Source organism: Pseudophryne corroboree, chromosome 1 (genome assembly GCF_028390025.1).
Source record: "Pseudophryne corroboree isolate aPseCor3 chromosome 1, aPseCor3.hap2, whole genome shotgun sequence".
Taxonomy (NCBI): Eukaryota; Metazoa; Chordata; class Amphibia; order Anura; family Myobatrachidae; genus Pseudophryne; species Pseudophryne corroboree.
In genome coordinates this window covers 172,018,702-172,040,253 of record NC_086444.1, presented here as the reverse complement: position 1 = coordinate 172,040,253, position 21,552 = coordinate 172,018,702, and the positions used below count along the sequence as shown (strand labels likewise).

At 46.6% G+C, this 21,552-nt stretch overlaps 1 protein-coding gene across 1 annotated transcript in view; it reads left to right on the top strand.

Annotated features, from left to right (window-relative positions):
* LOC134893243 (baculoviral IAP repeat-containing protein 1f-like) overlaps nt 1-21,552 on the top strand; it is a 217,664-nt gene that overhangs the window by 79,983 nt on the left and 116,129 nt on the right. The window contains exon 9 of the mRNA XM_063913674.1: nt 19,505-19,575. Coding sequence (XP_063769744.1) covers nt 19,505-19,575 — 71 coding nt within the window. The remainder of the gene's footprint in view (nt 1-19,504; nt 19,576-21,552) is intronic.

Here is a 21,552-nt window from a genome sequence, read left to right as displayed (position 1 = left end):
TCCCCAGGGTGTTATGAAGTACTCGTGCCCTGATATTACTGAAGTATTTTTTGATTACTACTCTTCGCTGTACGGGTCTAAAGTGTCTTATACAATGGATCAACTGAGAGACTATCTCTCCCATATACAATTGCCCCAACTGTCTCCGGAATCTGTTGAATATTTGGATTCCCCATTCACCACAGAGGAATTAGATGCTGCTATAGCATCGTTCCCCAATAATAAGGCTCCCGGGTGTGACGGAATACCCATTGAATTGTACAAACGCTTTAAAGAATTCTATACCCCTTATTTGGTTGAACTATTTAACACTTTGTTTGACTACGGTTCTTTGCCCCCCTCGATGTCTGAGGCTATAATAATAGTAATTCTTAAGCCGGGTAAGGACCCCACCTCCTCGGACTCCTATCGCCCTATCTCCCTATTATCTACAGATGTAAAAATTTTGGCTACAATTTTAGCTGTTCGTTTAAATGAAGTTGTTACATCTATTGTCCACTGTGACCAAACGGGTTTTATGCCGGGGAAGTCTATGGTACAGAACCTCCGAAGACTCTTTTGCCATCTGCAGAGAGGGGACAGGTCCGAGGCGGGGGCAGTGGTGGTGTCCCTGGATGCTGCCAAGGCCTTTGACTCGGTAGAATGGGGGTACCTGTGGGAAGTGCTTCATAAATTAGCGTTCGGTGGGTCCCGTTGCTCTATTCTTCCCCGGCTGCTCGTGTTTCAGTCAATGGTCATGTGTCACGACCCTTTTCACTGGAGAGGGGTACGAGGCAGGGCTGCCCATGCCCACTCTCTCCGGCCCTATTTGCCCTTGAACCGCTAGCTAGTTGCTTACGTATGTCCCCGGACATTGTAGGCATTAAGGTTGGGAGCCATGTTGATACTATCGCACTATATGCTGACGATATGCTTTTATTTCTTAATGATTCTGAGAATTCGTTACTCACTATGTTGCAGTTAGTTAATCATTTTGGAACTTATTCTGGTTTACAGATAAATTGGAACAAGTCCAATATCTACCCCATATCTGGTGTTCTCCCTGATGTGACGGACTCCTCTTGCCCGCTGCAGTGGACCCTCCAGTTTAAATATTTGGGGATTTGGATCTCTCCTTGTCCGCAGGACTATGTTGCGTTAAATGTGGAGCCTGTGACACGTAATTTTAAAAAGAAGGCTCACCTGTGGAAGAAGCTTCCTCTCACTGTGATGGGCCATATTAATTTATTTAAAATGTCTATCCAACCCAGGTATCTGTATGTGTGCAACATTCTCCTGTGTACATACCTAAAAAAGTTTTTCCTCTATTGACAGCGTATTGAACTCTTTTGTTTGGGGATGTGGGGCGCCTAGGGTGGCTATGAAGGCCCTGGTTAAGTCCAAGTTAGATGGAGGTCTTGGCCTCTCTAATTTGAGACTATACTACTTGGCCTCTCAGCTGGTTTACCTTTCTTGTTGGCTCCTGGATGCAGGTGGGGACACATTGTTGGGGTTCTATGCCGAGTGGGTGGAGTCTCCTCTCTCTCTACTTCATTTTTTGCTATCTGGCTCTACTCTCTCTGGTCTTCCCCCTATTCTTAGACAGGCTCTTCTGGTCTGGCGATTGGCGTACACCTTTTTTGACTGGCAAGACATTGATACTGATACACCCCTGTGGTTTAGTGCCTCTTATAGGGAGCTACTGCCCCTATCCTCGGATACTTTATGGCGGCGGATGGGAGTTACAACATTTGCTCAGCTTTATGATAATGGTATTCTTAAATCATTTGAGCGGCTACGTGGCGACTATGCTGTTGCTAATACTGCTTTTTTTCACTACCTCCAGCTGCGTCATGCACTGCAGGCGCAGCTGGGTACGGCCCCCTTAACTATATCGGTGTCTCCAGTCAAGAAATTGCTCCTTTCGTTGGGGTCCAGGGGACACACATCTCTGATTTATGCCGCATTGAATGTGCAGGTTAATTCTCATCTGTTTGACCCCTTGAAACTTAAATGGGAAGGTAATATTGGCGATCTCTCCAATGAACAATGGATACAGATTTTGGGATCCATTCGTTATACCACCCCGTGTGTTCGATATCAGCAGGTATATTTTTATACCTTACATAGAACATATCGTACCCCATTAATGTTGTATAGTGCACATCTTCGCTCTGATACCTGCTGTCCGAAGTGCAATGGGGAGGGTGCTGACTTTTGGCACCTATTATGGTCATGCCCAAGGTTGTCACCATTTTGGGCTGCAGTTTGGAATGATATTGTCCTTACAGAACCATCATTGCCAGTAATGAACTCTAGATTGTGCCTGTTCGGGTTAGACCTTGAAGAGACGCATTCTCTGGTCATATATCGTTATGTACTATGCTTAACCACTCTGGCAAAAGTCTTGATAGCCAGAAAATGGTTCTCCCCTGAATTACCCAATATATCTCATTGGCGGGCTCTGGTCAACGAGGTTTCTGGCCATGAACGAGCAATGTTAGATCTAGTGACATGCTGGTTAAATACTCTAATAAATGGGATAGATGGAATACGTCAGCCCTTGGAGTGGGTGGGACGTGATGGAAAGGGGAAGGTATCCTGTGTAATGTATACTGTAGCTAATACGGAATGTGATATTATGCCTGTTTGCTCTGGGGCGATGCGGGAAGCATGGAGGCTTTAGAAATGACTCCTTATTGTTGTATTGACTATATACCTGTATATGCGATATGTTGCCTGCTACATGTCATATCTTGTTTAACAGATATACTGTAAATCCAATGTCATTGATGTTTTTGATATACTATTTTTTGTACTTGACCTGTTTGTTGAGCTAGGTTTAGCTGCTGTATGTTTTTTTTGTTTGTATATGTAAAACACTATCAATAAAAAAAAATTGTGAATTTAAAAAAAAAAATGTCAACAAAACATTTTGGAGCAACTGGGCATAATGGAAACTAAACAAGTGCTTATTTTTAGGAATATCAGACACTGTGAGATGCTACGTATGTAATATCAGCATTTGCAAATTTGAACCTGGGGATGATGCATGGACAGGACATCTGACGCACAGCCCAAAGTAAGTATACACTGGAGTGTGTCATACAGAACAGCTGGGTTTACATATCCAATTACAGCATGCTTGCAGACATTTTACCTGGACTCCAGTAGAGATGGCTGAGAGGAAAGCCCAGGTATGGGGATGTGGCGCCACAAATTGTGTCATCACAGCACAATACTATGAATCATGGCATTGGGCCTCTGGACTACCCATTTCTCTGGGGAATTGGGCAGATCCTGGAGCCTGGCCCACTATGTATAGCTTTTCCACTTGTCCACTGTTTAGAAGACTTGATGCATAAGTAGCAGGTAATGGAATACAAAAAAAAAAATGTTCAATCTTAATTGACTGTACACCAAATAGAATGCAAGAAACACCAACACTCTAATACATGTACCGATTGTTGAACAGTCTTCTGTTATGTGGACTCTGAGCAATGACGAAGAAAAGGTTTTAAAGGATTCCACAATTTGCTTGCATCTGATTATTTGTTAAGGAAAACCAGTCAGCAAGGTCGCTGAAAAGGTGGTGGGGCAGGTACTAATTCCATTGTGTGGGGAACCTGGTGGGACAGCCATGGAGGATGCGGTGCACACAAGTAGAAGTTTCAATGTGAGCATGGGTACACCTCCATGTTTGGCCATATCCCCTCTAGAACCCTACCAATCAGACCTTGTTTATAGTAGGGTTTATTTCAGAGTCTGAGCACTGGGTTCCTATTAATGAGTTCTATGTGCAGCAAAAAAGATCATTTCGATTTTGCAGAGAATGAGGGTGGAAAGAAAAAATTTGGTAATAAAGTTCTAGGTGGCAGATTAGAGTTGAACGAAGTCGACTCTAATGCGCATATTTGCGCCTATGCTAAGTTGTACGCATAGTGACAGATCTACAGTATACATATATAGCCCTTGCTCACTGACTGACTGACTCATCACTAATTCTCTTACTTCCGGATATGTTAGGAAGATGAAATGTAACATAAGTATTCTTCAGGTGGGAAATAGGAAAACTACACAATCAGAATTTTAATAAACCTCCCCTAAGGGGATGAAAAGGGGTTGACATAATGAAGTCATCACCAATGCGTGGTTTGCGTTGCGTGAACGATAACGCCTAAACGGACAATCGGATCGTAATCTGGATTGCACTTCCAGTGTGTAAAATTTAATAAACTACAAAAATGGTCTTGTCACTTTTTACCATATCTGCTACGGGTGCTCAGTGTCGGACTGGGGCATGAAGGGCCCACCGGGGGGACGCTGCTGTAGAGGCCCATGCTTAAAGGTGTAGCCAGGTTCCAGTGGGGGCGTGGCCAGCCACACAGAGGTTTAGCTAACCATTACATGTCCTGTGCCCCTTGGTAAATATATAATAAACCAAATTATTGTGAAGTATAATGTAACATATGTATAATGCATAAATCCAGTGCACTAGGATAGTCTGGAACTTGATCCCTAGAGGAGGAGGAGGGCCCACAGGCAGTAGGGCCCACCGGTGGTTTCCCCTGTTCCCCTGTGGGCCAGTCCGACCCTGCAGGTGCTCCTCGGGTAACGCCAAAAACCATGGATTAATATTTACTTAAATTAAGACATCTCAAATTTACATCTCTATAGATTTACCAAATTATTAACACTCCTTTATATTTACAACCGTGAAAATCAGAAACTCCCATGCGAAGAACAGGTAGAACAGCTAGTTAACTATAAAGTATAACGTGTAAATACTCCCAGCCTACAGTTCACGTTGTGCCACACAGAGAAACCCCAGTTCTCATATGCCACAGTGCCCCCATGCAGGTGATGCACCCTTGTTTGGGGGCACCTGGGCGACACCCTGGTTGTGCTGTTGTGAATCCTTCATTGTGCATCTATCACCTATCCATATGTAGTGCCCACTACATTATGCCACACTGTTGTGCCCCAAACATTATGCCACACTGTAATGCCCCACACATTATGGCACACTGTAGTTCCAATCACTACCCATTATGCCATACTGTAAAGCCCCCATTATGCCACACTTACATTATACCACACTATCCAGCACCCCACATTATGCCAACTGTAGCACACACACATTATGTCATACTGTAGTTCAATCAACATTTTGCCACACTGTAGAAACCTCATATTATGCCAACTTCTAGTGTCCCCACATTATACCACAGTGTACTTACAGGAAGCCTCAGGCACCCAGCAGACAGGCACAGCCCCCCCATGAGTCAATCCCATGGGGCTGTGCTGCTGCTGATCTCCACATTTAGAGGAGCATGTGATGGGCTCCTCCAATCGGAGCTTAGTACATGGTCCTCTGACCTCTATTTGCAAAGTCTCATGCGATTTATTACCCAGTAATGCAGTGCTCCGGTAGCTGCCGGACCCCATTAAACCATGGTTGAGACTAGATCCTCTGCAGAGAAGTGTGAGAAATACCATCTGACACGTCACAAGGGGGGGGGGGGGAGATCAAGGTCCAGAACATGGGAGCCAAAGTGTACCCTCGCGGGCTCTGTGGCAAGCTAAGCGAACTACCAGGTTACTAATAGTAATAGATGGTGACATGGATAGTGAAACTGCTCTTCCCCCTGAGGGATGGTATTTCCCATGGTTTTTCACCTTCTCTGAAGGAGGATCTAGCCACTACCCAGTAACCATCCAGCCACCTGCAGCCACCACCGGGTCAGTCAAAACAGCCTTAATGTCTGACCCGGCAAGAAGCTGCACTGCACTCTTTAGCCAACAGTGCAGTAGCCACAGGCACCGCCCTCCCATGATAGAAAGATTGATTACGAATCAGTGGGACCCACTGGGGATTTTCGCAAATCACTTGTGACCAAGTCCGAGCCTACATATATTTAGAGGAATCTTTATAAATTACTCACTAATCAGCCACCAAATATGATGCATGAGCATTTGCAAAGAAAACACTCCTCTGCATCTGGCATCGACATGAATAAAATAAGTACTTTAATAAAGTTTTAGTACAAGGTGCTAACTTTTTGTTTGATTCATTCATTGCGATCATTTATGTCTGTTTCAGCTGCGAGTTTTTCCAAAAAATATGCAAAATAAAACCAAAAGTTATGGAAACAGCAAGAGACATAGGTAGCCAGCATTTACAGGTAAATATGGTCATTTTTTCAGTTTATTTATATTATTTGACAGTATACTACCTACGTCAGTGGTTAAATTTGAAATTTTGAAGTGGGGGTATAGAAAAGGGAAGGCTGTTATTAAACGCGCGCCTTTGTGCTCCGGAAAAGGGGGTGTGGCCACTCAAAAGGGGGCATGTCCTTAAGTGTAGTGTACCACACCATATACCCCTTATACACATTATGCACCACAATAGTAGGACCCCTTATACTATCTAGTACTGGTGCTCCTTACACATTATGCCACATGGAATGAGCCAAAATTCACACGGAATGAGCCAAAATTCACATTATGCCACACGGAATGAGCCAAAATTCACACAGAATGAGCCAAAATTCACATTATGCCACATGGATTGAGCCAAAATTCACACAGAATGAGACAAAATTCACATTATGCCACATGGAATGAGCCAAAATTCACATTATGCCACACAGTATGAGCTGCAATTCAGGGACAGGGAGAGTGACAGAGGGACAGGGAGTGTGACAGCAGGAACATAGGGACAGGGAGAGTGACAGCGGGACATAGGGACATGGAGAGTGACAGTAGGGACATAGGGACAGGGAGAGTGACAGCTGGGACATAGGGAGAGTGACAGCTGGGACATAGGGACAGGGAGTGTGACAGCAGGAACATAGGAATAGGGAGAGTGACACAGGGACATAAGGACAGAGAGAGTGATAGCATGGACATAGGGACAGGGAGAGTGACAGCAGGAACATAGGGACAGAGAGAGTGACAGCAGGAACATAGGGACAGGGAGAGTGACAGCAGGGACATCGGGACAGGGAGAGTGACAGCAGGGACATAGGGTCAGGGAGAGTGACAGCGGGACATAGGGACAGGGAGAGTGACAGCAAAGACGGAGAGTGACAGCAGGGATATAGGGACAGGGAGAATGACAGCAGGGACATAGGGACAGGGAGAGTGACAGCAGTGACATAGGGACAGGAAGAGTGGCAGAGAGAGGGACAGCAACAACATACAGATGGGAGAGAGAAAGACAGCAGTGTAAAATTACCTAATCAGCAGCGGCGGTGTGGAGGAGGCTGTGACTGGCGACATGAAGGTTGTGGTCAGCAGTGGTGCAGAGTTGGCTGTGGACGGTGGCAGATGAGGATGCTGTGGTTAGCGGTGCAGAGGCTGTGGGCGGTGATGCGGAGGAGGCGGCAGTGCAGAGCAGGATGCTGTGGGTGGCTACACGTGGGAGGCGGCAGTGCGGAGCAGAAGGCTGTGGGTGCGAAGGAGACAGCGGGCGGCGGTGGCCTTTGACATGGCTCTGGTCTGCCTATGACCGCTGCTATCAAATCTGCCATGGACTTGGCAGCCAATCAGGCCGCTCCTGATTGGCTACCGGTTCAATAGCGCTGAATTTGAAATACTGTGGCAGCGGGGTATCATTCTGTGCTCGAAGTGGTGGTATGCCATACCAGTGTATACCGGCCCACTTCGAGCACTGACCTACGTTATATTAATGTCACTTAAAAATAAAACACTTTAACCGGTAATGTTAAGAATTTTTTCCTTCTGATGACACGAAAGGTGGAATAATAAAACTAGAGACAGAGACTGAAAGTCTTGTTGAGAGAGGAAATGTAATAGCAGATTATCTTAATCATTTTTGCTCAGTATTCTCTACTTAAAGAGAGGGGAAGGGGCCACAGTTAAGTTGCAGGGATATTCAGGAAAATTAAAAAAGTACATTTACAGAGGAGAAGGTCCTAACAGAACTCTCAAAGCTGAAAGTGGACAAATCTATGGGGCCAGATAGGATACATCCAAGGATACTAAAAGAGCTTAAAGAGGTGTTGGTAGCACCATTAACAGAATTATTCAACCAGTCACAGGAGTAATTCCAGAGGACTGGAAAAGAGCAAACATGGGGTCTAATTCAGACCTGATCGCTCATTAGCTATTTTTTGCAGCACTGCGATCAGATAGTCGCCGCCTATGGGGGGAGTGTATTTTAGCTTTGCAAGTGTGCGATCGCATGTGCAGCCGAGCGGTACAAAAATGTTTTGTGCAGTTTCTGAGTTGCCCAGAACTTACTCAGCCGCTGCGATCACTTCAGCCTGTTCATGTCCAGAATTGACGTCAGACACCATCCCTGCAAACGCTTGGACACGCCTGCGTTTTTCCAACCACTCCCAGAAAACGGTCCGTTGCCACCCACAAAAGCCTTCTTTCTGTCAATAACCTTGCGATCGGCTGTGTGAATGGATTCTACGTTAAATCCATCGCTCAGCAACGATCCGCTTTGTACCCGTACAATGCGCCTGCGCATTGCGGTGCATATGCATGTGCAGTTCTGACCTGATCGCAGCGCAGCGAAAAAACCTAACGTGCGATCAGGTCTGAATGACCCCCATAGTCCCACAGCACAAAAGTGGAAGCAAGGAAGAGGCAAACAACTACAGACCAGTGAGTTTTACATCAGTAGTAGGGAAATTGATGGAAACACTCTTAAAAGAAAGAGTTGTAGATTATCTCAAATCCAGCAATTTACAGGATCCCAAACAACATGGATTCACTGGGGGGAGATCATGTCAAACAAACCTTATTGACTTTTTGACTGTGTGCCTAAAGTGATGGTTAAAGGTGAAGCCATGGATATAGCTTGTCTAGACTATGGTAAGGCTTTTGACACTGTCCCACATCGCAGACTGCTTAATAAACTCGAACGCTTGGGATTGGATACTAAGATTGTTGAATGGATAAGATCTTGGTTGCAGGATAAAAAACATAGGGGGTCATTCCGAGTAGATTGCTAGCTGCCGTTGTTCGCAGCGCAGCGATCAGGCAAAAAATTGGCATTTCTGCGCATGCGTATGCACCGCAATGCGTACGCACGACGTACGGGTACAAAGTCCTTTGTGGTTTTGCACAGGTTCTAGCGAAGCTTTCAGTTGCACGGTCGAATGCAGGAAGATTGACATGAAGTAGGCGTTTCTGGGTGTCAACCGACCGTTTTCAGGGAGTGCTTAGAAAAACGCAGGCGTGCCAGGGAAAATGCAGACGTGGCTGGGTGGGTGTGTGACGTCAAAAGCCATCCCACCGTCGTTAGAATCAACGCACACGAAGAGTAACTACAGGGCTGGTCTTGTTCCGCACAAAAGGATTTTGCAGGCGCTCTGCTGCACAAGCGTTTGCACTTCTGCAAAGCGAAAATACAGTCCCTAGTGGGCGACGACAATGCGTCTGCACGGCTGCTAAAAGTAGCTAGCGAGCGATCAACTCGGAATGACCCCCATAGAGTTGTAGTAAATGGAGTGCATTTATTGGTGACATTGCGAATGGCATTTAGAGATGTGCACTTGAAATTTTTCGGGTTTTGTGTTTTGGTTTTGGGTTCGGTTCCGAGGCCGTGTTTTGGGTTCGACCGCGTTTTGGCAAAACCTCACCGAATTTTTTTTGTCGGATTCGGGTGTGTTTTGGATTCGGGTGTTTTTTTCAAAAAACACTAAAAAACAGCTTAAATCATAGAATTTGGGGGTCATTTTGATCCCAAAGTATTATTAACCTCAAAAACCATAATTTCCACTCATTTTCAGTCTATTCTGAATACCTCACACCTCACAATATTATTTTTAGTCCTAAAATTTGCACCGAGGTCGCTGGATGACTAAGCTAAGCGACCCTAGTGGCCGACACAAACACCGGGCCCATCTAGGAGTGGCACTGCAGTGTCACGCAGGATGGCCCTTCCAAAAAACACTCCCCAAACAGCACATGACGCAAAGAAAAAAAGAGGCGCAATGAGGTAGCTGTGTGAGTAAGATAAGCGACCCTAGTGGCCGACACAAACACCGGGCCCATCTAGGAGTGGCACTGCAGTGTCACGCAGGATGGCCCTTCCAAAAAACACTCCCCAAACAGCACATGACGCAAAGAAAAAAAGAGGCGCAATGAGGTAGCTGTGTGAGTAAGCTAAGCGACCCTAGTGGCCGACACAAACACCTGGCCCATCTAGGAGTGGCACTGCAGTGTCACGCAGGATGGCCCTTCCAAAAAACACTCCCCAAACAGCACATGACGCAAAGAAAAAAAGAGGCGCAATGAGGTAGCTGTGTGAGTAAGCTAAGCGACTCTAGTGGCCGACACAAACACCTGGCCCATCTAGGAGTGGCACTGCAGTGTCACGCAGGATGGCCCTTCCAAAAAACACTCCCCAAACAGCACATGACGCAAAGAAAAAAAGAGGCGCAATGAGGTAGCTGTGTGAGTAAGATAAGCGACCCTAGTGGCCGACACAAACACCGGGCCCATCTAGGAGTGGCACTGCAGTGTCACGCAGGATGGCCCTTCCAAAAAACACTCCCCAAACAGCACATGACGCAAAGAAAAAAAGAGGCGCAATGAGGTAGCTGTGTGAGTAAGATAAGCGACCCTAGTGGCCGACACAAACACCGGGCCCATCTAGGAGTGGCACTGCAGTGTCACGCAGGATGGCCCTTCCAAAAAACACTCCCCAAACAGCACATGACGCAAAGAAAAAAAGAGGCGCAATGAGGTAGCTGTGTGAGTAAGATAAGCGACCCTAGTGGCCGACACAAACACCTGGCCCATCTAGGAGTGGCACTGCAGTGTCACGCAGGATGGCCCTTCCAAAAAACACTCCCCAAACAGCACATGACGCAAAGAAAAATTAAAGAAAAAAGAGGTGCAAGATGGAATTGTCCTTGGTCCCTCCCACCCACCCTTATGTTGTATAAACAGGACATGCACACTTTAACCAACCCATCATTTCAGCGACAGGGTCTGCCACACGACTGTGACTGAAATGACGGGTTGGTTTGGACCCCCACCAAAAAAGAAGCAATTAATCTATCCTTGCACAAACTGGCTCTACAGAGGCAAGATGTCCACCTCATCATCATCCTCCGATATATCACCGTGTACATCCCCCTCCTCACAGATTATCAATTCGTCCCCACTGGAATCCACCATCTCAGCTCCCTGTGTACTTTGTGGAGGCAATTGCTGCTGGTCAATGTCTCCACGGAGGAATTGATTATAATTCATTTTAATGAACATCATCTTCTCCACATTTTCTGGAAGTAACCTCGTACGCCGATTGCTGACAAGGTGAGCGGCGGCACTAAACACTCTTTCAGAGTACACACTTGTGGGAGGGCAACTTAGGTAGAATAAAGCCAGTTTGTGCAAGGGCCTCCAAATTGCCTCTTTTTCCTGCCAGTATAAGTACGGACTGTGTGACGTGCCTACTTGGATGCGGTCACTCATATAATCCTCCACCATTCTTTCAATGGGGAGAGAATCATATGCAGTGACAGTAGACGACATGTCCGTAATCGTTGACAGGTCCTTCAGTCCGGACCAGATGTCAGCATCAGCAGTCGCTCCAGACTGCCCTGCATCACCGCCAGCGGGTGGGCTCGGAATTCTGAGCCTTTTCCTCGCACCCCCAGTTGCGGGAGAATGTGAAGGAGGAGATGTTGACAGGTCGCGTTCCGCTTGACTTGACAATTTTCTCACCAGCAGGTCTTTGAACCCCCGCAGACTTGTGTCTGCCGGAAAGAGAGATCCAAGGTAGGTTTTAAATCTAGGATCGAGCACGGTGGCCAAAATGTAGTGCTCTGATTTCAACAGATTGACCACCCGTGAATCCTTGTTAAGCGAATTAAGGGCTCCATCCACAAGTCCCACATGCCTAGCGGAATCGCTCTGTGTTAGCTCCTCCTTCAATGTCTCCAGCTTCTTCTGCAAAAGCCTGATGAGGGGAATGACCTGACTCAGGCTGGCAGTGTCTGAACTGACTTCACGTGTGGCAAGTTCAAAGGGCAGCAGAACCTTGCACAACGTTGAAATCATTCTCCACTGCGCTTGAGACAGGTGCATTCCACCTCCTATATCGTGCTGAATTGTATAGGCTTGAATGGCCTTTTGCTGCTCCTCCAACCTCTGAAGCATATATAGGGTTGAATTCCACCTCGTTACCACTTCTTGCTTCAGATGATGGCAGGGCAGGTTCAGGCATTTTTGGTGTTGCTCCAGTCTTCTGTACGTGGTGCCTGTACGCCAAAAGTGTCCCGCAATTCTTCTGGCCACCGACAGCATCTCTTGCACGCCCCTGTCGTTTTTTAAAAAATTCTGCATCACCAAATTCAAGGTATGTGCAAAACATGGGACGTGCTGGAATTTGCCCAGATTTAATGCACACACAATATTGCTGGCATTGTCCGATGCCACAAATCCACAGGAGAGTCCAATTGGGGTAAGCCATTCCGCGATGATCTTCCTCAGTTGCCGTAAGAGGTTTTCAGCTGTGTGCGTATTCTGGAAACCGGTGATACAAAGCGTAGCCTGCCTAGGAAAGAGTTGGCGTTTGCGAGATGCTGCTACTGGTGCCGCCGCTGCTGTTCTTGCGGCGGGAGTCCATACATCTACCCAGTGGGCTGTCACAGTCATATAGTCCTGACCCTGCCCTGCTCCACTTGTCCACATGTCCGTGGTTAAGTGGACATTGGGTACAGCTGCATTTTTTAGGACACTGGTGACTCTTTTTCTGAGGTCTGTGTACATTTTCGGTATCGCCTGCCTAGAGAAATGGAACCTAGATGGTATTTGGTACCGGGGACACAGTACCTCCAACAAGTCTCTAGTTGGCTCTGCAGTAATGATGGATACCGGAACCACGTTTCTCACCACCCAGGATGCCAAGGCCTCAGTTATCCGCTTTGCAGCAGGATGACTGCTGTGATATTTCATCTTCCTCGCAAAGGACTGTTGGACAGTCAATTGCTTGGTGGAAGTAGTAAAAGTGGTCTTACGATTTCCCCTCTGGGATGACCATCGTCTCCCAGCAGCAACAACAGCAGCGCCAGCAGCAGTAGGCGTTACACGCAAGGATGCATCGGAGGAATCCCAGGCAGGAGAGGAATCGTCAGAATTGCCAGTGACATGGCCTGCAGGACTATTGGCATTCCTGGGGAAGGAGGAAATTGACACCGAGGGAGTTGGTGGGGTGGTTTGCGTGAGCTTGGTTACAAGAGGAAGGGATTTACTGGTCAGTGGACTGCTTCCGCTGTCGCCCAAAGTTTTTGAACTTGTCACTGACTTATTATGAATGCGCTGCAGGTGACGTATAAGGGAGGATGTTCCGAGGTGGTTAACGTCCTTACCCCTACTTATTACAGCTTGACAAAGGCAACACACGGCTTGACAAATGTTGTCCGCATTTCTGGTGAAATACTTCCACACCGAAGAGCTGATTTTTTTGGTATTTTCACCAGGCATGTCAACGGCCCTATTCCTCCCACGGACAACAGGTGTCTCCCCGGGTGCCTGACTTAAACAAACCACCTCACCATCAGAATCCTCCTTGTCAATTTCCTCCCCAGCGCCAGCAACACCCATATCCTCCTCATCCTGGTGTACTTCAACACTGACATCTTCAATCTGACTATCAGGAACTGGACTGCGGGTGCTCCTTCCAGCACTTGCAGGGGGCGTGCAAATGGTGGAAGGCGCATGCTCTTCACGTCCAGTGTTGGGAAGGTCAGGCATCGCAACCGACACAATTGGACTCTCCTTGTGGATTTGGGATTTCGAAGAACGCACAGTTCTTTGCGGTGCTTTTGCCAGCTTGAGTCTTTTCAGTTTTCTAGCGAGAGGCTGAGTGCTTCCATCCTCATGTGAAGCTGAACCACTAGCCATGAACATAGGCCAGGGCCTCAGCCGTTCCTTGACACTCCGTGTGGTAAATGGCATATTGGCAAGTTTACGCTTCTCCTCCGACAATTTTATTTTAGATTTTGGAGTCCTTTTTTTACTGATATTTGGTGTTTTGGATTTTACATGCTCTGTACTATGACATTGGGCATCGGCCTTGGCAGACGACGTTGCTGGCATTTCATCGTCTCGGCCATGACTAGTGGCAGCAGCTTCAGCACGAGGTGGAAGTGGATCTTGATCTTTCCCTAATTTTGGAACCTCAACATTTTTGTTCTCCATATTTTAATAGGCACAACTAAAAGACACAGAGGTAGCTACAGCCGTGGACTACCGTACTGTGTCTGCTGCTAATATAGACTGGATGATAATGAGATGAAATCAATATATATTATATCACACTAGTACTGCAGCCGGACAGGTAGATATATTTATTATGTAATGACTGATGACGGACCTGCTGGACACTGTCAGCTCAGCAGCACCGCAGACTGCTACAGTAAGCTACTATAGTAGTATGTATAAAGAAGAAAGAAAAAAAAAAACCACGGGTAGGTGGTATACAATTATGGATGGACGAGCGACTGCCGACACAGAGGTAGCTACAGCCGTGGACTACCGTACTGTGTCTGCTGCTAATATAGACTGGATGATAATGAGATGAAATCAATATATATTATATCACACTAGTACTGCAGCCGGACAGGTAGATATATTTATTATGTAATGACTGATGACGGACCTGCTGGACACTGTCAGCTCAGCAGCACCGCAGACTGCTACAGTAAGCTACTATAGTAGTATGTATAAAGAAGAAAGAAAAAAAAAAACCACGGGTAGGTGGTATACAATTATGGATGGACGAGCGACTGCCGACACAGAGGTAGCTACAGCCGTGGACTACCGTACTGTGTATGCTGCTAATATAGACTGGATGATAATGAGATGAAATCAATATATATTATATCACACTAGTACTGCAGCCGGACAGGTAGATATATTTATTATGTAATGACTGATGACGGACCTGCTGGACACTGTCAGCTCAGCAGCACCGCAGACTGCTACAGTAAGCTACTATAGTAGTATGTATAAAGAAGAAAGAAAAAAAAAAACCACGGGTAGGTGGTATACAATTATGGATGGACGAGCGACTGCCGACACAGAGGTAGCTACAGCCGTGGACTACCGTACTGTGTCTGCTGCTAATATAGACTGGATGATAATGAGATGAAATCAATATATATTATATCACACTAGTACTGCAGCCGGACAGGTAGATATATTTATTATGTAATGACTGATGACGGACCTGCTGGACACTGTCAGCTCAGCAGCACCGCAGACTGCTACAGTAAGCTACTATAGTAGTATGTATAAAGAAGAAAAAAAAAAAACCACGGGTAGGTGGTATACAATTATGGATGGACGAGCGACTGCCGACACAGAGGTAGCTACAGCCGTGGACTACCGTACTGTGTCTGCTGCTAATATAGACTGGATGATAATGAGATTAAATCAATATATATATATAATATCACACTAGTACTGCAGCCGGACAGGTAGATATATTTATTATGTAATGACTGATGACGGACCTGCTGGACACTGTCAGCTCAGCAGCACTGCAGACTGCTACAGTAAGCTACTATAGTAGTATGTATAAAGAAGAAAGAAAAAAAAAACCACGGGTAGGTGGTATACAATTATGGATGGACGAGCGACTGCCGACACAGAGGTAGCTACAGCCGTGGACTACCGTACTGTGTCTGCTGCTAATATAGACTGGATGATAATGAGATGAAATCAATATATATATATATAATATCACACTAGTACTGCAGCCGGACAGGTAGATATATTTATTATGTAATGACTGATGACGGACCTGCTGGACACTGTCAGCTCAGCAGCACCGCAGACTGCTACAGTAAGCTACTATAGTAGTATGTATAAAGAAGAAAGAAAAAAAAGAAAAAAACACGGGTAGGTGGTATACAATTATGGATGGACGAGCGACTGCCGACACAGAGGTAGCTACAGCCGTGGACTACCGTACTGTGTCTGCTGCTAATATAGACTGGATGATAATGAGATGAAATCAATATATATATATATAATATCACTAGTACTGCAGCCGGACAGGTATATATATTTATTATGTAATGACTGATGACGGACCTGCTGGACACTGTCAGCTCAGCAGCACCGCAGACTGCTACAGTAAGCTACTATAGTAGTATGTATAAAGAAGAAGAAAGAAAAAAAAAAAACGGGTAGGTGGTATACAATATTATATATATATTATATACAATTATATATATATATTATATATATTAAACTGGTGGTGATTATTAAACTGGTGGTCAGGTCACTGGTCACACTGTCAGCAACTTGCAAGTAGTACTCCTAAGCAGACAATCACAATATATATTATACTGGTGGTCAGTGTGGTCACAATGGCAGTGTGGCACTCTGGCAGCAAAAGTGTGCACTGTACGTTATATGTACTCCTGAGTCCTGCTCTCAGACTCTAACTGCTCCCCACTGTCAGTGTCTCCCCCACAAGTCAGATAATACAGTCACACTATCTATCACTTCAGCAAGTAACTAGTCTAGTACTCCTCCTAATGCTCCCCAAAATTACTACTGTGTCTCTCTCTACTGTCTCACTCTCTTCTCTATAAACGGAGAGGACGCCAGCCACGTCCTCTCCCTATAAATCTCAATGCACGTGTGAAAATGGCGGCGACGCGCGGCTCCTTATATAGAATCCGAGTCTCGCGATAGAATCCGAGCCTCGCGAGAATCCGACATCGGGATGATGACGTTCGGGCGCGCTCGGGTTAACCGAGCAAGGCGGGAAGATCCGAGTCGCTCGGCCCCGTGTAAAAAAAAATGAAGTTCGGGCGGGTTCGGATTCCGAGGAACCGAACCCGCTCATCTCTAATAGCATTAAAGGGAAAGTATGCCTTTTTGCAGATGACACAGAGGTATGCAACAGGGTAGACACACCAGGAGGGTTAAATCAAATGACTGAGGATCTAGGTAGACTAGAGGAATGGTCAAGAGTGTGGCAATTACAGTTTAATGCCAAAAAATGCAAAATCATGAGCTTGGGTCTCAAAAATCCAAAGGCTAAATATAGTATTAATGGCACTATAGTGGAAACTACTGAGGAGGAAAGGGATCTAGGAGTCACATTTCTTACCTGCCTTCAGTGGTGCAAGTAGAAAAAAATTCTTATAGGTACTGTGTGTGCGCACCAAAAAATGGCTGCGACCAAATGCCACATGGGGCGTGGCCAATTAAAATTGGGGGCGTGATACACATATGACCCCAGTAGTGCCAGATACACCCCCACCATGTCAGATATGCTCCTACAGTGCCAGATGCACAAATGCCCCCTCAGTGCCAGATAAACATATGCCCCCACAGTGCCAGATATGCTCCACAGTGCCAGATATGCCCCCACAGTGCCAGATACACATATGCCCCCACAGTGCCAGATATGCCCCCACTTTGCCAGATACACATGCCCCCAGAGTGCCAGATATGCCCCCAGTGCCAGATATACCCCCACTTTGCCAGATACACATTCCCCCAGTGCTAGATATGCCCCCACAGTGCCATAACACATATGCCCCCAGAGTGCCACATATGCCTCTTCAGTGCCAGATATGCCCCCACTTTGCCAGATACGCATGCCCCCAGAGTGCCAGATATGCCCCACAGTGCCAGATATGCCCCCACTTTGCCAGATACACATGCCCCCACAGTGCTAGATATGCCCCCATAGTGCCAGATACACATGCCCCCACAGTGCTAGATATGCCCCCACAGTGCCAGATACATATATCGCCCAGAGTGCCAGATATGCCCCCACTTTGCCAGATTCACATGCCCCCAGAGTGCCAGATATGCCCCAGCAGTGCAACTCACCGTTGTTGTAGTTGTTGCTGCTGCCTGGGGTTGGCACTGTCTTCTGCTGCTGCTGGGGAGGGGAGAGGAGAGCACAGCAATCACCCCTCCTGCCCCTCTCCTGCCCTCAGTCTGGTTCTCGCGTCCTCCTGCGGCGGCGGCTTCCTGTAAATCCATTAGATCTGGCACCGGTCCGCAAGCCAATCAGGGCTCGCATTCCGGCAGCAGCAGCTACTGAACGGGACCCGTTTGGCCAGGACGGGGGTTCTATGTTCACACGGATCCTGTTCTGCAGAATGCCGCATGACAGGATCCAGCCATTGACACACAGGATTTCAATGTAACACAGTGCGGCACAGCCGCACTGTGTGAACACATACATTGAAATGTATGTGTTCACATTGAAATCCCGTTGTACTGCCGTACGGCTCAACTGCAGCATGCTGCGGTTGGATCCAGCGGCGACAGGACTGCCGCAAATGTGTGGGCGCCCATGTACAGTCTCCTTCCGGCCAAGCTTGGCCCCTATGTGTGGCTGTAGCCTACTGTATTCAATTCTAGAGGCCATATCTTCAAAAGGATATTAATACATTAGAGACTGTACAAAGAAGGGCAACTAAAATGGTGCATGGCCTACATCACAAAAAATACCCAGAAAGACTAAAAAAAATCTCAATATGTGTAATTTGGAGCAGAGAAGGGAATATATATCAAGGGTTTTAACAAAGTCCAGGAGGGAAACATTTCTTCAAATGAAGAAAAGCAATAGCTCTGAGACTGGAGGGGGGGAGGTTCAGGGGAAATTTTATGAAAAATGACTTCACAGAAAGGGTAGTGGACAAGTGGAATAGCCTCCCATCAGAGGTGGTAGAGGCTAAGACAGTAGAGCAATTTAAACATGCATGGGATAGACATAAGGATATCCTTACAAAGAAATAAGGGGGGTCATTCCGAGTTGTTCGCTCGCAAGCTGCTTTTAGCAGCTTTGCACATGCTAAGCCGCCGCCTACTGGGAGTGAATCTTAGCTTCTTAAAATTGCGAACGAAAGATTCGCAATGTTGCGATAAGACATCTCTGTGCAGTTTCTGAGTAACTCGAGACTTAATCGGCATCTGCGATTAGTTCAGTGCTTGTCGTTCCTGGTTTGACGTCACAAACACACCCAGCGTTCGGCCAGACACTCCTCCGTTTCTCCAGCCACTCCCGCGTTTTTCCCAGAAACGGTAGCGTTTTTTCACACACACCCATAAAACGGCCAGTTTCCGCCCAGAAACACCCACTTCCTGTCAATCACACTCCGATCACCAGAACGAAGAAAAAACCGTGAGTAAAATTCCTAACTGCATAGCAAATTTACTTGGCGCAGTCGCAGTGCGAACATTGCGCATGCGCACTAAGCAGAAAATCGCTGCGATGCGAAGAAATTTACAGAGCGAACAACTCGGAATGACCCCCTAGGATCAAATAAGGTTTGAAATAAAAAATATGGTAAAAAAAGGGGCAGACTAGATGGGCCAAGTGGTTCTTATCTGCTGTCAAATTCTATGTTATTGTTTACCCACATTTTTGTATTACTTGTCTGATATGCAAAATGCTCATCGCCTGTAATATAGCCCAATCTGACTGTTCTTCACAGTTTATATTTATTTACTAGACCTTTATCTCGTCCCTGTCTACTTTCTCATTTCTCAGACCATTCATCCAATTTGTTTCTCTGCAGCTTGCTAAAGAAAGAAAAGAAGTTATTCATGATGAAGACATTGGTGAGTATTAGAGATGAGCGGGTTCGGTTTTGAGTATGCGTTTGTTTGAGCTTGTACAAAGATGTAGGCAGGGACAGACTGGGGCCATGAACCAAACCTGGCATGTCGCTGTGCGCACGCATGACTAGGAGGACACGGCATTGGCTGAGGGGGGCATGGCCATGACTAAAGACGACAAGGGGGGAGGGGACGCATCCACGGATCACTGGGGCGTGCCACAAATCAGGGGGGCCTATGCAGATCGTGGGTGGGCAGAAGAGCAGAGAGATGAAAGGATGCACTGCTTGTCCAGCCCCGCTCTCTGTGTTGCTGGACTGGCCCATCAGGCCATCGACACTTCTACCATTTGCCAGAAGTGCTAGATGGCTAGTCCGGCCCTGGATGCAGTGGTCTGTTTATGAAGCAATACTATTTAGCAACAAGGGTACCGCAGGGAAATCACTGATATTTCTTGCATCCCCTATATCTTTCCAGATTACTGCTATGAGGACTGTGGTGTGTGCAGCATTTAACACCATTACCTATACCCGGAAATGTGGGACATGCAAAGCTGAAAGGCTTCTGTGCGCCCCTGCCAGGTGAAGCTAGTACTGAACATTGGGATTATTAATTATTTATTTATTTATTATCAGTTTCTTATATAGAGCAGCATATTCCGTTGTGCTTTACAATTGGGGAAACAGTAATAGAACAAAATTGGGTGATAACAGACAGACCTAGGAGGTATAGGTTAGTGATGAGCACCGGAAATTTTTCGGGTTTTGTGTTTTGGTTTTGGGTTCGGTTCCGCGGCCGTGTTTTGGGTTCGAACGCGTTTTGGCAAAACCTCAACGAATTTTTTTTGTCGGATTCGGGTGTGTTTTGGATTCGGGTGTTTTTTTCAAAAAACCCTAAAAAACAGCTTAAATCATAGAATTTGGGGGTCATTTTGATCCCAAAGTATTATTAACCTCAATAAGCATAATATCCACTCATTTTCAGTCTATTCTGAACACCTCACTCCTCACAATATTATTTTTAGTCCTAAAATTTGCACCGAGGTCGCTGGATGACTAAGCTCAGCGACCCAAGTGGCCGACACAAACACCTGGCCCATCTAGGAGTGGCACTGCAGTGTCACGCAGGATGGCCCTTCAAAAAACTACTCCCCAAACAGCACATGACGCAAAGAAGAAAAAAAAGAGGCGCAATGAGGTAGCTGTGTGACTAAGATAAGCGACCCTAGTGGCCGACACAAACACCTGGCCCATCTAGGAGTGGCACTGCAGTGTCACGCAGGATGGCCCTTCCAAAAAACACCCCCCAAACAGCACATGACGCAAAGAAAAAAAGAGGCGCAATGAGGTAGCTGTGTGACTAAGATAAGCGACCCAAGTGGCCGACACAAACACCTGGCCCATCTAGGAGTGGCACTGCAGTGTCACGCAGGATGGCCCTTCCAAAAAACACCCCCCAAACAGCACATGACGCAAAGAAAAAAAGAGGCGCAATGAGGTAGCTGTGTGACTAAGATAAGCGACCCAAGTGGCCGACACAAACACCTGGCCCATCTAGGAGTGGCACTGCAGTGTCACGCAGGATGGCCCTTCCAAAAAACACCCCCCCAAACAGCACATGACGCAAAGAAAAAAAGAGGCGCAATGAGGTAGCTGTGTGACTAAGATAAGCGACCCAAGTGGCCGACACAAACACCTGGCCCATCTAGGAGTGTCACTGCAGTGTCACGCAGGATGGCCCTTCCAAAAAACACCCCCCAAACAGCACATGACGCAAAGAAAAAAAGAGGCGCAATGAGGTAGCTGTGTGACTAAGATAAGCGACCCAAGTGGCCGACACAAACACTTGGCCCATCTAGGAGTGTCACTGCAGTGTCACGCAGGATGGCCCTTCCAAAAAACACCCCCCAAACAGCACATGACGCAAAGAAAAAAAGAGGCGCAATGAGGTAGCTGTGTGACTAAGATAAGCGACCCAAGT